This window comes from Cetorhinus maximus, chromosome 18 (assembly GCF_964194155.1).
Source record: "Cetorhinus maximus chromosome 18, sCetMax3.hap1.1, whole genome shotgun sequence".
Lineage (NCBI taxonomy): Eukaryota > Metazoa > Chordata > Chondrichthyes > Lamniformes > Cetorhinidae > Cetorhinus > Cetorhinus maximus.
In genome coordinates, this window is record NC_135896.1 from 68,971,673 (window position 1) to 68,988,992 (window position 17,320).

Below are 17,320 nucleotides of genomic sequence, written 5' to 3' on the forward strand. Positions count from 1 at the left end.
CCTTGGTTCACTAGCTTCATGGGAGGTTTTTGTATCTTCCTCTGTGAAGACAGACACATTATTTGTTTAGTTTCTCTGCCATTTCCTTATTCCCCATTATAAATTCTCCTGTCTCTGCCTGTAATGAGCCCACATTTGTCTTTGCCAATCTTTTCCTTTTTACATACCTATAGAAGTTTTTGCAACCTGTTTTTATGTTTCTCTCTAGTTTACTGTCACATTCTATTTCCCCTTTCTTTATTAGATTCTCCTTTACTAAATTCTAAAAAGCTCCCAATCCTCAGGCTTGTTATTTTTTGTCAACTTTATAAGCCTCTTCTTTCGATCTAATATATTCTTTAACTTCTGTTAAAGCACCTTCTTCTTAGATATAAACAGATACAATGTGGCCATTTAGTAACTCAGTCATGCCTTCTGCCTCCATGTGTAAATCCCGTTTTAGGGCCCTGATGGGTCCTACTCCTTTTACTAATTATATGCCTTTTTTGTTAACTGCCAGTCTCTTCTCATAGTTTCTTTTTGCTTCTCTTTTTTTTTCAATTCTTCTCTATACCTTCATATTGAGCCTGATTCTCAATTGTATTAGCCACCTGACATGTATCATGTGCACCCTTTTCCTGCTTCATTTTACACTCTATCTCGTTCTTCATCCAGGGAGCTCTGGGTTTATTTACTTTTCCCCTTGTGGGAATATACCATGTACCTAAACTATGCCTTCCTTAAAGGCAGCCCATTGTTTGGTTACAGTTTTGCTTGCCAATCTTTGCTTCCAATTTACCTAGGACAGATCTATTCTCACCCCATTGAAGTTGACTCTCCTCCAATTATTTTTTCCTATTCCTGGGATGCTCCTTGTCCTTTTACATAGCCAACCTAAACCTTATAATACAATGATCACTGTCCCCTAAATGTTCCCTTACTGACACTTGATCCACTTGGTTCAGCTCATTTCCAAGAACCAGGTCTTGCAGTATCTCCTTTCTCATTGGACTAGAGGTGTGCTACTTTAGAAAATTCTCCTGAACACACTAGGAATTCTTGCCCCTTTCTGCCTTTTACACTGCCATCATCCCATTCTGTATTTGGATAATTAAAGTCCCCCATTACAACTGCTATATAATTCTCTCATTTATCTTTAATTTCCTTGCAAATTTGTTCCTCTACATCTTTCCCATTAGTTGGTGGCCCAGCAAGCAATGTTATGGTGGTACTTTTTTGTTCCTTAGCTCTAGCCAAATAGCTCTCTGTCCCTGACCCCTCTGGGACATCCTCTCTTTCCAGCATTGCAGTGTTCACCTTGATCAATACTGCCACCCCTCCCCCTTTCTCTCCTTTCCTGAACATCTTGTATCCAGAAATATTTAATACCCAGTCCTGCCCTTCTTTGAGCCAGGTTTCCGTTATCACCACAACTAAATATTGGCTATATACACCTCCAGCTCACCTACCTTATTTATCACACACTGCATATTCTACTCATTCACATACTTGCACAGTAGCCTGAATTTCGACTTTATTACTTTCCCTCTTACCCCACCTAATACTTCGCTATTCCCTATTTTAGTGCTATCTGTCTCTCTCAATTTTCTGTGCATGTTGGTGTTCCTCTCTAATATAACCTCCTGGTCCTAATACCACTGCCAAGTTAGTTTAAACACTCCCTAATTGCACTAGAAAATTGTCCTGCAAGAATGGGGTGAGTTGATGTTGTATACAAGACATTGTCTTTACGTCCAAGATAATCAGGAAAAGCATCAAAGATTTATTTGAATTGTATGAAGCATTTCTTTATGTTTAGGAATTACAGTATTGGGGATCTTTAAGCTGTCCCTCTTAAAAGCCTGTTAGAGATGTTCAAAATCATGAGGGGGCTGGACAGAGTAGATAGGGTGAAGCTGTTCCTGCTCATAAAAGGATCAGGAATGAGAGGGTACAGATTTAAAGTGATTTGCAAAAGAAGCAAATGTGATGTGAGAGAAAACTTTTACACACGACGAGTGGCTCGAGTCTGGAATGCACTGCCTGGAAGTGTGGTGGGGGCAGGTTCAATTGAGGCATTTAAGAGGGCATTAGATGATTACTTGAATAGAAACAATTTGAAGGGGTATGGGGAAACGAGTGGTTCGGGCCTGGAATGCACTGCCTGGAAGTGTGGTGGAGGCAGGTTCAGTTAAGGCATTCAAGAGGGCGTTAGATAATTATTTGAATAGAAACAATTTGAAGGGGTATGGGGGAAAGGCAGGGCAATGGTACTAGGTCATAATGCTTATTTGGAGAGCTGGTGCAGACATGATAGGCCGAATGGCCTCCTTCTATGCCGTTAAAATCCTGTGACTTTGAACACGACCAAATGGATGAAGTTAAATACAAACTGAACCATTTGCAAATTCTGCATATATTTGAGAATTCTCTGTTAGATTCTCCCTTATGCCTGTTGCCAGGGTGACGATGATAACAAGCTCAGTGTCAGCATGACCCTGGCGCAAGATTTTGGCTTTAGCTAGCTGTCACAGTTCCCTAGGCTTGTGCACTGTGTTTGAAGAGGCAGTCATTAAATCAAAACCTAGACAAAAAATAAATAATTTTGTTAGCTGTGTCATTCAGAGTTGCCTTTCAGAGTTTAAAAAGCAACTTCAACCCATTTGTCATAGAGTCATACAGCACAGAAACAGGCCCTTCAGCCCATCGTGTCCATGCCAGCCATCAAGCACCTATCTATTCTAATCCCATTTTCCAGCATTTGGCCCATAGCCCCGTATGCAATGGTGTTTCAAGTGCTTATCTAAATACTACTAAAATGTTGTGAGGGTTCCTGCCTCTACTGCCGCCTCAGGCAGTGTGTTCTAAATTCCAAACATCCTCTGGGTGAAAAAACTTTTCCTCAAATCCCCTCTAAACTACCTTAAGTCTATACCCCCTGGTTATTGACATCACCTCTAAGGGGAAAAGCTTCTTCCTATCTACCCTATCTATGCACCTCATAATTTTATACACCTCTATCAGGTCCCCCTCAGCCTTCTCTGCTCTAAGGAAAACAACCCTAGCCTATCCAGTCCCTCTTCATAGCTGAAATGCTCCAGCCCAGGCAACATCCTGGTGAAACAAAAACAGAAAATACTGGGAAAACTCAACAGGTCTAGCAGCATCTGTGGAGCGAGAAACAGAGTTAACGTTTCAAGTCCATATAACCCTTCTTCAGAGAAGTAGTCCGAGTCTGTATGACCCTTCTTCAGAGAAGTGTCATATGGACTCGAAATGTTAACTCTGTTTCTCTCTCCACAGATGCTGCTGAACCTGCTGAGTTTTTCCAGCATTTTCTGTTTTTGTTTCAGATTTCTAGCATCCGCAGTATTTTAGCTTTTATGCTAACATCCTGGTGAATCTCCTCTGCACCCTCTCCAGTGCAATCACATCCTTCCTATAGTGTGACGACCAAAACTGCACACACCACTCCAGCTGTGGCCTAACTAATATTTTATACAGCTCCAACATAACTTCCCTGCTTGTATATTCTATGCCTCGGCTAATAAAGGCAAGTATCCCATGTGCCTTCTTAACCACCTTATCTACCTGTGCTACTGCCTTCAGGGATCTATGGACATGAATACCAAGGTCCCTCTGATCCTCTGTACTTCCTAGGGTCCTACCATTCATTGTGTATTCCCTTGCTGTGTTGGTCCTCCCAAAATACATCACCACACACTTCTCAGGATTAAATTCCATTTGCCACTGCTCTGCCCATCTTACCAGCCCATCTGCCCTGTAATCTAAAGCTTCCCTCCTCACTATTTACGACACCATCAATTTTGATGTCATCTGCAAACTTAACAGACCATACCTTCTATATTCATGTCTAAACCATTAATGTACACTACAAACAGTAAGGGTCCCAGCACCGATCTCTGCAGTACACCACTCGTCACAGGCTTCCAATCGCAAAAACGACCTTCAACAATCACGCTCTGCCTCCTGTCACTAAGCCAATTTTGGATCCAATTTGCCAAATTTCCCTGGATCCCATGGGCTCATGACTTCTTGACCATTCTCCCATGCGGGACCTTCTCAAAAGCCTTACTGAAGCAAATGCAGACTACATCAACTACCCTCATCTACACAACTGGTCACCTCCTCAAAATTCAATCAAATTTGTTAGACATGAGCTCCCCCTGACAAAGTCATGCTGACTATCCCAGATTAATCCCTGCCTCTCCAAGTGGAGATTAATCCTGTCCCTCAGAATTTTTTCCAATAGTTTCCCTACTGCTGATGTTAGACTCACTGGCCTGTAATTACCTGGTTTATCCCTACTACCCTTCTTGAATATTGGCACCACATTCACTGTCCTCCAGTCCTCTGGCACCTCTCCTGTGGCCAGAGAGGATTTGAAAATTAGTGTCAGAGCCCCTGCAATCTCCTCCCTTGCCTCACATAGCTGCCTGGGATACACCTCATCTGGGCCTGGGGATTTATCCACTTTTAAGTCTGCTAAAACCACTAATACCTCCTCCCTTTCAATGCTAATTTGTTCAAATACATCACAGCTCCGCTCCCTGATTTCTACACCTACATCATCCTTCTCCATAATAAACACAGATGAAAAGTAATCATCCAAAACCTCACCTACGTCCTCTGGCTCCAAGCACAGGTTGTCACTTGTAATGGACCCTACTCTTTCCCTGGTTATCCTCTTGCCCTTAATATATTTATAAAATGCCATGGGATTTTCTTTTATCTTGCCCGCCAGTGTTTTTTCATGCGCCCTCTTCGGTCTCCTAATTATTTTTTTTAAGTACCCCCCTACACTTTCTATACTCCTCTGTTGCTGTTTTCAGCCCTCTGTATCTGCCATAAGCCACCTATTTTTTTCTTTATCCAATCCTCTATTCCTTGACATTTAGGGTTCCCTGGACTTGTTGGAACTACCCTTCACCTTTACGAGAACATGTTGGCCCTGAACTCTCTCTATTTCCTTTTTGAATGACTCCCACTGGTCTCATGTAGACTTTCCTACAAGTAGCTGCTCCCAGTCCACTTTGGCCAGATCCTGTCTTATCATTTTGAAATCGGCCTTCCCCCAATTCAGGACCCTTCTTTCCAGTCCATCTTTGTCCTTTTCCATAACTGCCTTAAATCTTAAGAGTTATGGTCACTATCTCTGAAATGTTCCCCCATTGACACTTCTACCACTTGCCTGTCTTCATTCTCTAAGATTAGGTCCAATACCGCCCTTTCTCTTGCAGGACTTTCTACATGCTGGCTCAAAAAGCTCTCCTGGATGCACATTAAGAATTCCGCCCCCTCTAAGCCTTTCACACTAAGACGATCCCAGTTAATATTGGGGAGGTTGAAACCCCCTACTATTACGCTATTATTTTTACACCTCTGAGATTTGCCTACTTACCTGTTCCTCTATCTCCCCCTGACTGTTTGGAGGCCTATAGTACACTCCAGCAAAGTGATTGCCCCTTTTTTTTTAAGCTCGATCCATATGGCCTCATTTGAGGAACCTTCTAAGATACCAGCCCTCTTTACTGCAGTAATTGACTCCTTGATCAATAATGCAATGCCTCCTCCTCTTTTACAACCCCCTGTCACGCCTGAAGATTCTATATCCTGGAATATTGAGCTGCCAGTCCTGCCTTTCCCTCAATCATGTCTCTGTGATAGCAACAATATCATATTCCCATATTTAATCTACGCCCTCAATTCATCTGCCTTACTTGTAAGACCCCTTGCGTTAAAATAGATGCAATCCAGCCTTGCATTATTCCCTAAGATAAAAGCAAAAAACTGCGGATGCTGGAAATCCAAAACAAAAACAAAAATACGTGGAAAAACTCAGCAGGTCTGGCAGCATCTACTGAGAGGAGCACAATTAACGTTTCGAGTCTGAATGACCCTTCAACAGAACTGCAATATTTCCTTGTGCTTTAACAGGCCTATATTTGCTCTGCCTTCCAGACTGACTTAGTTTCTCTTCTATATTTGGCTGTGCATCACCCCGTACTGTATCTCCACTCTGTATCCTCTCCCCCTGCCAAATTAGTTTAAACACCCCCCCCACCACCACCACCACAAACAGCACTAGCAAACCTCCCTGCAAGGATGTTGGTCCTGTTCCAGTTCAGGTGCAACCCATCCAACTTGTACAGGCCCCACCTTCGCCAGAAACAGACTAGTGATCCAGGAAACTAAAGCCTTCCCTCCTGCACCATCTCTTCAGCCACGCATGTGACTCCTATCTCTATCCTCTCTATCCTCCTATTCCTATACTTACTAGCACAGGGAGTAATCCAGAGATTACAACCTTTGAAGTCCTGCTTTTTAATCTGCTACCTAGCTCCCTAAATTCTTGTTGCAGGACCTCATCCACTTTCTACCTATGTCGTTGGTACCAATGTGAACCACGACCTCTGACTGTTCACCCTCGCCTTTCAGAATGCCCTGCAGTTGTTCTGTGACATCCTTGACCCTGGCACCAGGGAGGCAACACACCATCCTGGAGCCACACCTACGGCTGCAAAAGCGCCTGTCTGTACCCCTCACTATTGAGTCTCCTACTACTATTGTTCTTGCACTCTTACTCCAACCCCCTTGTGCAGCTGAGCCACCTACAGTGCTGTGAACTTGGCCTTTGCTGCACTCTCCAGAGGAACCTTCACCCTCACCGTTTTCCAACACAGAAAAACAGTTCTTGAGTGAGATGCACTCTGGGGCTTTCCTGACTGCCTGCCTGCCTGCCTCCCTTCTTCTGACTGGTGGTCACCCTGACTGCACTTCCTTAAGCTGCGGAGTGACCACATCTAAAAACCTGCTATCCACGTAATTCTCAGCCTCACGGATGCACCGCTGTGTCTCCAGCTGACGCTCAAGCTCCGAAACCCGTTGCTCAAACTAGTCAAGCTGGTGGCACTTGCTGCACATGTGGTCATCCAGACTGCAAGGAGTGCCTAAGAATTCCCGCATGCTGCAAGCCCTACAACACACAGGACTGAGCTCCCTTGCCATACTTATTGTTCGTTTTTGATTAAAGGACTATTTTCTTAAATTTAAGCCAAGTAGAAAACTATTTAGTTTTTCTTAAAAAAAGCAAATGCTGAGACTCTTGCCTTCTGTAATGTGGCTTTAAAGTGGGAAAAAAACAACTTACCCACTACCTACCAATCTGTTCTCTCCTTTGTCCTGACGTCACTCCTTTCGAATTCCAGCACTGCTGAGTGTCTGAGTGGGAACCGGCTCCCTCACAGGTAAACTCCGCTTCGCTCTTTATACAGCCGCTCCGCTCCCTTACAGGTAAACTCCTGCTCTTTATACAGCTCTCCGCTCCTGCTCTTTATATAGCCACTCCGCTCCTGCTCTTTATACAACCACTCCGCTCTCGCTTTTTTTTTGTTGTTTAACCTTCATTATTTAGTTAATTTTCCCCTATCCTTAAGTTACTAATTTAATAATAATCAACAAATGATAGTTACTCAGCTGCTAATTTAACCTGAAACAGAGCTAAAAATCCCAGATCTCCTCTTGCTGTTTTAAACTGTGAAAATCCTGGCTCACCTCTCGCTTTTTTAAACTGTGAAAATCCCAGCCCTCCGCTTGCTGTTTTAAACTGTGAAAATCCCAGCTCTCCTCTTGCTGTTCTAAACCGTAAAAATCCCGGCTATCCTCTCATTGTTTTAAACTGTGAAAATCCCGGTCACCTCTCGCTGTTTTAAACTGTAACAATGCCGGCTCACCTCTCGCTGTTTTAAACTGTAACAATGCCGGCTCACCTCTCACTGTTTTAAACTGTGAAAATCCTGGCTCCCCCCACTGTTTTAAACTGTAAAAATCCCAGCTCTCCTCTCACCTCATGCAGTTCCCACCTTAATGCTTGTTATAATAGAGGAGAGGGCAAAATGAGCTATTATATCCATATCTAGAGTGCTAAGCATCAAAATGTACTGGTGTTGCTTATAGTATTGAAAGCAAAAATAACACCTCTAATCAAAACTCACCTTTTTGTGTATACATTTAAATCCCACTCAATCTTTTGCCAAATTATTGTTCCTTGTTACAAAAACAAAAATAGCTGGAAAAACTCAGCAGGTCTGACAGCATCTGTGGAGAGGAAGACAGAGTTAACGTTTTGAGTCCATATGACTCTTCATCAGAACTAAAGAGAAATAAAAATGAGGTGAAATTTAGCTGTTTAAGGGGGGTGGGACAGGTGGAGCTGGCTAGAGGATGAGTTCAACAACTTCAGATCATGAACTCTCTCCTCCATCCTCACCCCCTTTTCGATCCCCTTTTTTCTAATAATTATAATATTTTTAAATATATTTTTCTTTTCCCACCTATTTCTATTATTATTTTGAAATTTATTTCCATCCATTGTTTTATCTCCACCTTTTAGCCTATTTCGATCCCTTCCCCCCACCCCACCCCCACTAAGGCCATCTGTCACTTGCCCATCCTGCTTTCTACCCTTAATGTCACCATTAGCACATCCTTTAGCTAATATCACCACCGTCAACACCCCTTTGACCTTTTGTCTATGATATCTTTGGCAATCTCTCCTTTGCCTCCATCTATCACTGGCCCTCTATCCAGCTCCACCTGTCCCACCCCCCTTAAACAGCTAGATTTCACCTCATTTCTATTTCTCTTTAGTTCTGATGAAGAGTCATACGGACTCAAAACGTTAACTCTGTCTTTCTCTCCAATGCTGCTGTCAGACCTGCTGAGTTTTTCCAGCTATTTTTGTTTTTGTTTCAGATTTCTAGCATCAGCAGTATTTTGCTTTTATCTTATTGTTCCTTGTTATCTGTTCATAAAAGAAACATGCATAACCCAGCATCCTGGTTTAGCTACAGCAGGAATTGTAGGGAAAAACTCTGCTCAAATGTATCATTCAGGTTTTTCACCAGGCGGCATGAAAGGAATCTGTAGACTGCAAAAAAAAAATCTGACGTCCTAGTCTGATTTCTACTTGTCATATGTAGTTTTGAAGTACTTAAGAAAGCAACTGTAGATTTAAGGTCACCTGATGTCAACTGGAAAGTTTCTACTGCAAATTAAAATTGCAGATTTTGTCAAGTAACAAAACTGGTTTATGCCAGGATTTTGCTTTAAAATTGGCTTTTGAATATGTGTTAAATTGGTCTTTGTGTGTCTTCCTTTGCTTTCTGTAAAATGCCTGTGGACTGCCTATGGCTCTGGTAGAGTTTAATATTGGTTAGTACATTGGAAAAAATGTTTGTCTGATAGTTGAGAAATTAAAACGTGGATAAAGCTGATCAATGCTTTATTAAAGACATAGGAAAACATATCGAAAATACAATGCATGCTCTGCAAATTGTTTACATTTCTGATTTATTCATTTAATATAAAATGTTTTTTTTATTGAATAGCTGAGCCACTGACTTTTCCGTCTGGAACTGGCAAATCATTTATCATGGGTCCAGATGATGTGCTGGAAAGTGTTTTAGGCCTTGGTGACCTTGCAGACTTGACAGTAGCAAATGATGCAGACTTCAGTTATGATGTAAGTATCTTAATTAATGTTACCTAAGTAGATTCTAATTTTGCATTCTTTGTATTTAAACAGCAATAAATGTTTGCATCGTTCTTATTCTGTGATAAAATATGAACCAGAGATGGTCCCTTCATAAAACTGATAGAAATAGCACAAATATAAACAATCCATTGTGTCTTCACTTCCTGTTAACATGTTTAGATATGTCTCAGTATAAAGAAGAATAGAAAGAAAAGAAGAAACTTGCAGTAAGAAAACCGCTTTTATGATCTCGGGTTATGTCAAAACACAAACGGCTTTTGATGTGTTGTATTGCAGAGAAATATACCAGCAAATTTTCATGCAGCAAGGTCCCAGAAACAGCAGTGAAATAAATGATCAATTTTGGGGGAATTTGGATGAGGAATAAAGGTTGACCAGAACAAATGAAGAATTCCTTTGCTTTTCTTCAAATAGTGCCATGTGATCTTTTACCATCAGACAGAATGTCAGTTTAACATATTATCATACACTAACATAATGTAAATTGAAGTCAGGGCAGAGATGAAATGGCCTTATTCTTATTAAAGATGCACCATTCCATAATTTAAAACTTTATTTTTGTTGCAATAATGGATAAGTAGAAATATGTGTTTTGTGTACTTCTGGCAACTTTTTGTTCCAGCTAATGCCAATCAGAGTCAAGAAGTATAGCTGAAGAGGACACAAATTGGGCAATTTTTTTTCAAATCTACAGGTTTTTTAATTATTCAGTTAGCTATAGAGTTTATGACTTAGTTGTATGCAAATATATACTGTAGGACTTGAGTGTCTTATCTGTTGTTTGCAATATTGTGAATTCAGTTTCACCAGACTGTCATTGGCAGGTGTCAAATTAAGGGTAAGTGCTTCCCTACTTGTAAACAAAATCACTTTATTGCACTTGCAGATCTTTCCTAACAAAACTGAGACAGATCTGTGATTTTGTAGCATGGTCAATGCCTCCTTACCTGAGAATAATGTGACATTTAACCATGTGGGTTTTTAAAAATAAGATTTCAAATGAAACCATTATATCACTACTGTAAATATTTCCATAAACTGTTTTATTGTACTGTGAAATACCACATCATGGGTATTGATCACGTATTCCTAAAGAAGTTGATTCACTTTTAGTACTATTAATTTCAGATTTTTGGGACATTGGGACCAGTCTGGGGCTGGAGGCATTTATTCAATAGGGGCGAGTTATATCTCAATAAGATTGAGACCAATACCTTCATGGGCAGATTCACTAATCTGGTTGGGGAGGATTTAAACTAAATTGGCAGGGGATTGCACAAGCATATAGAAGTAGAGAAGTGGAATAAGGTACATAAAGCGAGACTGCTAGACAGTACTAGAGAAGGGAGTAGTACCATATTATAGAGGAGCAAGTTAAGGACTACAAGGAATACATACACCGGTTTGTGAAACATGTATGTAAATACACAAAGTTTGGTGGTGCGCTAACAGCACAAATAGCCACATGGGAATATGATATAGTGGGAAACATGGCTTAAAATGGTGAGGACTGGGTGCTTAAAATTCAAGGATATAAAATTTTCAGAAGAGATAGAGAAGGAAAAAAGAGAGGTAATGTGACAATACTGACGCGAGAAGACATTGTAGTAAATTCTGTGGAATTTAACCCTGAAAAGTGTGAGGTGATACACTCTGGAAGGAGTAATTTGACAAGGAAGTATTCAATGAACGGCATGACACTAGGAAGTTCTGAGGAACAAAGGGACCTTGACGTGTGTGTGCATAGATCTCTGAAGGCAGAGGGGCACGTTAGTGGGGTGGCGAAAAAGGCATATGAGACACTTGCCTTTATCAATCGAGGCATAGATTACAAAAGTACGGAGGTCATGTTGGAGTTGTATAGAAACTTAGTTCTTAGTGAGGCCACAGCTGGAGTACTGTGTGTAGTTCTGGTCGCCACATTATAGGAAGGATGTGATTGCACTGGAGGGGGTGCAGAGGAGATTCACCAGGATGTTGTCTGGGATGAAACATTTAAGTTATGAAGAGAGGTTGGATAGACTTGGGTTGTTTTCGTTGGAGCAGAGAAGACTGAGGGGCGACCTGATTGAGGTGTACAAGGTTATGAGGGGCATGAACAGGGTGGATAGGGAGCAGCTGTTCCCCTTAGTTGAAGGGTCAGTCATAAGAGGGCATAAGTTCAAGGTGAGGGGCAGGAGGTTTAGGGGTGATGTGAGGAAAAACTTTTTTACCCAGAGGGTGGTGACGGTCTGGAATGCACTGCCTGGGAGGGTGGTGGAGGCAGGTTGCCTCACATCCTTTAAAAAGTACCTGGGTGAGCACTTGGCACGTCATAACATTCAAGGCTTTGGGCCAAGTGCTGGTAAATGGGATTAGGTAGGTAGGTCGGGTGTTTCTCGTGTCAGTGCAGACTCGATGGGCCAAAGGGCCTCTTCTGCACTGAGATTCTGTGAAAGAGAGGATCTCCTTGAGGGGGCAAGGACAGAATCCATTTGGTTAGAGTTTACATAAAAGGGTAATGTCATGATACTGGGGGTATTCTTTAGGCCTCCAAATAGTGAGAGGGAGGTGGAGGAGCAAATCTGCAGAGAAATCACAGATATGTGCAAGAACTATAGAGTTGGGGGACATCAATTACCCAAATATCGAATGGGATACTATTTAAGTAAAAGGTAAAGAGGGGGAGGAATTTCTGAAATGTATGCAGGAGAACTTCCTTGATCAGCATGTTCTCGGTACAGCAGCTAGAAGCAAAGCATTCCTGGATCTGGTGCAATGGAATGAGGTGGACGAAGTGTCCAAAACAGTTGAGTGAGAGTGATCATTGTATCATAAGTAATGCAGAAGAGCAGGAAACAATCTAAAATAGAACGTCTAAGTTGAGTATTGCTGGAAAAAGAGACGTTGAAGCTTTTTGCCTTGAACTTATCAGGACACTTTGCAAGAATACTAACATAAGGGCAGAACAGCAATTTATACTATATGTGAAGAGAGTGCTGATTGGTTGGCAAGTGGACTCTGGTAGAGGCGTTGCCATGGAGAATGCACCAGTGATGGTAACTGACAGTTAACTGAATTTCAAACAATTCTTGGCAGTTAACTGATCTTTAAGGAGAACAAAGCTAGAATAATTAATGAGCACTTTGCATCAGTGTTTGCTAAGGATGTTACTGAAAAGAGAGACATTGCCAAAGCCTTTCATCTTGCATTCATCGGACAAACAAAAGAATGCCAAATTTAAACAATCACAACAATTTATACTGTACAGGAGAAAAGGGTGCTGATTAAGTGGCAAGTCAACTCTGATTGACAGAGGTTGCCATTGAAGAAGTAATGGGGAGCTATAGGCTTCCCAAGCTCTTGGGTAATTCAGAAAAGGTGCAAGGCTTGAACATATTCCATTTGTTTGCAGAGAATGGGTCCCTGTGTATAAATTTATGTTGCTTCTAGCAAGCATAAATAAGCCATGTTACGAGCTTGACTGATCATCTTAATTGGATGTTATTGTAGATATTTGCACACTCAGATTGTTCAGCAAATGCTGTCCAATTACAGAATCACATGTAACAGTAAACATTTTGTTTTGGGTTTTGCAAGCGCAGGCTGGTTGATTACAGTCTGTACTCTGCCAATTATGAACAACTGAAGGGACATGTTGTTTGATTTGATCAGCCAATCACTGGGACGTATGGCATATGTGTATTGCATTGCACCAACATACACTACGTTGCTCAATCTTGGACTGAAGGCAGTTTCCAGTTAATGGAAAATGCCATTTATGTAGCCACTGCATAGTACTATAGTACTGGCTTGCTTAACCTGTTGTTCAAATTTTTGAGAAATACTTCAGCAACGTGTCTCTCTTTTCAGCGATATTCAAGTTCTGTTTTACCAAGCAACAATTTGCTAAGGAAGAGAAATCTCTCAAAATATTGGTAGATGAGATGGTAGAGGGAGTGAAAATTGAGGTGCAGTAGGTACTCGAAAGGCTGGCTTTGTTTAGAATGGATAAGTCACCTGGTATGGATGGTTTGCATCTCAGATTGTTAAAGTAAATGGGAGTGGGGATAGCAGAAGGGCTTGCCATTATTTTCCAGTCTTTCATTGATATGAGGGGGAGGTGCCAGAGGACTAGAAAGTTACAAGTGTGACATTCTTATTCAAGGAAGGGTGTAAGGATGGTCCTAGTAACTATAGGCCAGTTAGTTTAACATCAGTGGTGGGTAAGGTTTTAGAAACAAAAATCAAGGAAAAAATCAGCAGTCTGTTGGAGAGATTTGAATTAATTAAGGATAGCTAGCATGGATTTGTAAAAGACAGATCATGCTTGATTAACTTAGTTGAATTTTTTGATGAAATAACAGAAAAGATTGATGAAGGAAAAGCAATGGATGTTGTCTGATTTCAAGAAAGCTTTTGACAAAGTATAACACAAAAGGCTGGTTAATAAAATTGTGGCACATGGAACTGGAGGCAGAGTGTCAGCTTGGATAAAAAAATTGGCTTATGATTGGAAAATAGCGAGTTCTGGAAATTATTGTTTTTCAGACTTGCCCCCAAGGGTCAGAGCTAGGACCACTGCTTTTCTTTGGTATTTTTGACTTGAATATTGGAATACAGAGTAAAATTTCAAATTTTGCTGATGGTACCAAACTCGGGAGTGGCAAACAGGTTGTAACACTGTCACAGAGCGCATATAGGCTAGCAGAATGGGTTAGACAAGTGGCAGATGAAATTTAATACAGAGAAGCGTGAGGTGCTGCATTTTGGCAGGAAGGATAGGAGGAGGCAACATAGACTCAATAGCACAATTCTAAAGGGTATGCAAGAACAGAAAAAGCTGGGGGAGGGGTGCATGTGCATCAATCTTTGAAGCTGGCAGGACATATTGAGAAAGTGATTGGCAAAGCATACTGGATCTTGGGCTTCATAAATAGAGAAATTGAGTACAAAAGCAGAGACGTTATGCTGAACCTTTGTAAAATGCTGGCTAGGCCCCAATTAGGCTGTGCACCAGTTTTAGTAATGATGTAGAGGTCCTTGAAAGGGAACAGAGGGCATTTTCTTGAATGGCTTCAGAGATGAGGGTTTTAGTTACAGGGTTAGGTTAGAGAAGTTGGGGTTGTTCTCTCTGGAGTGAAGAAGATTGAGGTGAGATTTGATAAAGGTGTATGAAATTATGACAAGTTTGGATAAGGTAGACAAGGAAAAACTATTCTCATTAGTTGATACAAGGACTAGCGATTATAAATTTAAGGTTTTGAGCAAGAGATATAGGGGATGAGAGGAAGAACTTGTTCACGCAACGAATGTCTGCTGTCTCCCACAGTCTACCATCCTCCAGTCTGAAAAACAATTTACCACAACTCACTGTTTTCTGTCCTTAAGTCAAGTTTTTATCGAAGCTGACACTAAGCCGTCCATGTGCCACAATTTTGTTAACCAGCCTCTTATGTTATACTTTGTCAAAAGCTTTCTTGAAATCAATATAGATAACATCAATTGTTTTCCCTTCATCATTATGTAGCTGGAACTTGCCCACAAGACTGGTGGAAGCAGAGATGATCTATGAATTTCAAAACTAAATTGGATAGGCACTTGAAGAAAATAAACTTGCAGTGCTATGGAGATAGAGCCAGGGGAATGGGGCTGTTTGCTTTACAGAGAGCTGACATGGACTCAATGGACCAAATACCAAATGGTATTTCTGTGCTGTAAATGACTTTTGTAATACAGCTAAAAAGTAACAGGACGACAAGTTCATGAAAGGAAGCCACGTGGTTTTAATGTCTAATAGAGGAACATAGGGGAGGCAGTGGCGTAGTGGTATTGACACTAGATTGATAATCCAGAGACCCAGCGCAATGCTCTAGATTCAAATCGCACCATGGCAGATGGTGGAATTTGAATTCAATAAAAATCTGGAATTAAAAGTGTAATGGTGACCATGAAACCGTTGTCAATTGTTGTAAAAACCTATCTGATTCACTAATGTCCTTTAGGGAAATCTGCTGTTCTTACCTGGTCTGGCCTACATGTGACTCTAGTCCCACACCAATGTGGTTGACTCTTAAATTCACCAACCAGCGACGCCTGCATGCCAAGAGTAAATTTTTTTAAACCCTGTAAAAGTGGGAAAAATCTGTTTAAATTTTATATATAAAGGGGAGGATTGCAGATTCTTAGCATGTAACTTATCATGTAACATTTCATCTACATTTTTAAAGAATAACCCTCACTTGCAAGGCACATAAGCAATCCTCCATGTACATCCATGTTGATTTTTTTTTGCTTTGCTGCAATTATACAAGTATTTTCCCTGAGAATTCCTCACTGCTTTCTTTCACAACTAATTCAATTATTAGTGTGGTAGGATGTATATGTAATTATTTTTGATCTTGTTATCGCTTTCATATACATTTTAATATACATTGCTCACTGAGCTGCAGTGTGAGAAGACATTCAGTTGGTTCAGTACACCTTGGTGCCACTGTTCCCCACAAAATCAGATGCATCTGTCTGTCTACCACCTTAGAGAAATTTGAGAACTCCGCTGCCTTCGGTAAGAATGCTTGGAGCAGTCATGTGCAAGCTTTCCCTATTTCCTTCTGTGTTACTTCTGAATTGAGCCACATACATTTTTTAATTGTCATTGGCACTTTTGAAAGTTTACAGATTCGCTGCTGATTTATCACAAAATCTTAAATTATTATTTGGCACATCCTCCAATTTGCATGTTGCTGTTTTCGGTCAAGTAAGATTCATGTAAAACCTCTTAAAGGGATTGACAGACAAATCTCTCCCAGTGTCAAAGCCAACCAGTGTCAGTGCTATGCATCTAAATTGTGTTCTTGGGTGAGCATTATTGAACAGTTAATTGTTAACATTTGCTGTTGTTAGCTTTGATTATCAATGACAAAGAGCAGTTGATGCTCTTTTACTTCTGTTCATTTAGCAAATAATTCCTGAAACCATGCTCATGCATTGTGCTAGTTCTGCAATATTATTCATATGCTCCTTGTTAGGTCCTAAACTAGATATACTATCAGAGGCAAGAATGAATAACAAATGCCCACAACTAAACTGATTTCCATGTACTGAACTATTGAGGACCTCCCAATTGTAATAGGGGCCAGAATTTTTCCATCGGCGAGTTGGGGGCGGGGCCCGCTCGCCAACGCGAAAATGATGCGGGATGATGTCGGGGGAACCCCCAACGTCATCCCGCCCTATTTAAATATTCAGGAGGGCGGGCGGACAGCGAAATCAGCTGTCCACCCGCCGATCTGTCAATGGCCAATTGAGGCCATTGACAGGATAATTAAGCCAATTAAAGGCCCTGCCAGTCCAACCTTAAGACTGGCAGGCAGGCCAGGAGCCCCAGTGGGCTTCTGAAAAAACATGAAACCTCATCCACTGGCAGAATGAGGTTTCATGTCTGTTTTAAAAAACTTTAATAAACTTTGTGATATTTGTTACATGTCCCATCTCGTGTGACATTGTCACACGAGGGGGACATGTTAATAATTTTTTTATTTTTCAAGTTTATAAAACTTTCAGCGCTGTCACTGAGACAGCACTTAGTCTCAGGGAGATGTGCGCTCTTTTGCGCGCATGCGTTGGGGAATCCCTCCGCCCACCACCACCCCCCCTGCACAGGAAACGCATAGCGCTTCCGTCGGGTGGCCCGCCCACTCAAAATGGCAGTGGGGCTTGTTTCGGTGGAGGTAATTGGCTCCCAGCCGCCGCTGAGCCGGTGGGGCCTGCCCGCCCATCAAGGGC

General features: G+C 41.4%; 1 protein-coding gene across 6 annotated transcripts in view; it reads left to right on the top strand.

Moving 5' to 3' along the window:
- strn3 (striatin, calmodulin binding protein 3) overlaps nt 1-17,320 on the top strand; it is a 259,300-nt gene that overhangs the window by 147,478 nt on the left and 94,502 nt on the right. For all 6 annotated transcript variants that reach the window (XM_078562851.1, XM_078562853.1, XM_078562852.1 and 3 more), the window contains one exon: nt 9,390-9,523. In XM_078562851.1, coding sequence (XP_078418977.1) covers nt 9,390-9,523 — 134 coding nt within the window. The remainder of the gene's footprint in view (nt 1-9,389; nt 9,524-17,320) is intronic.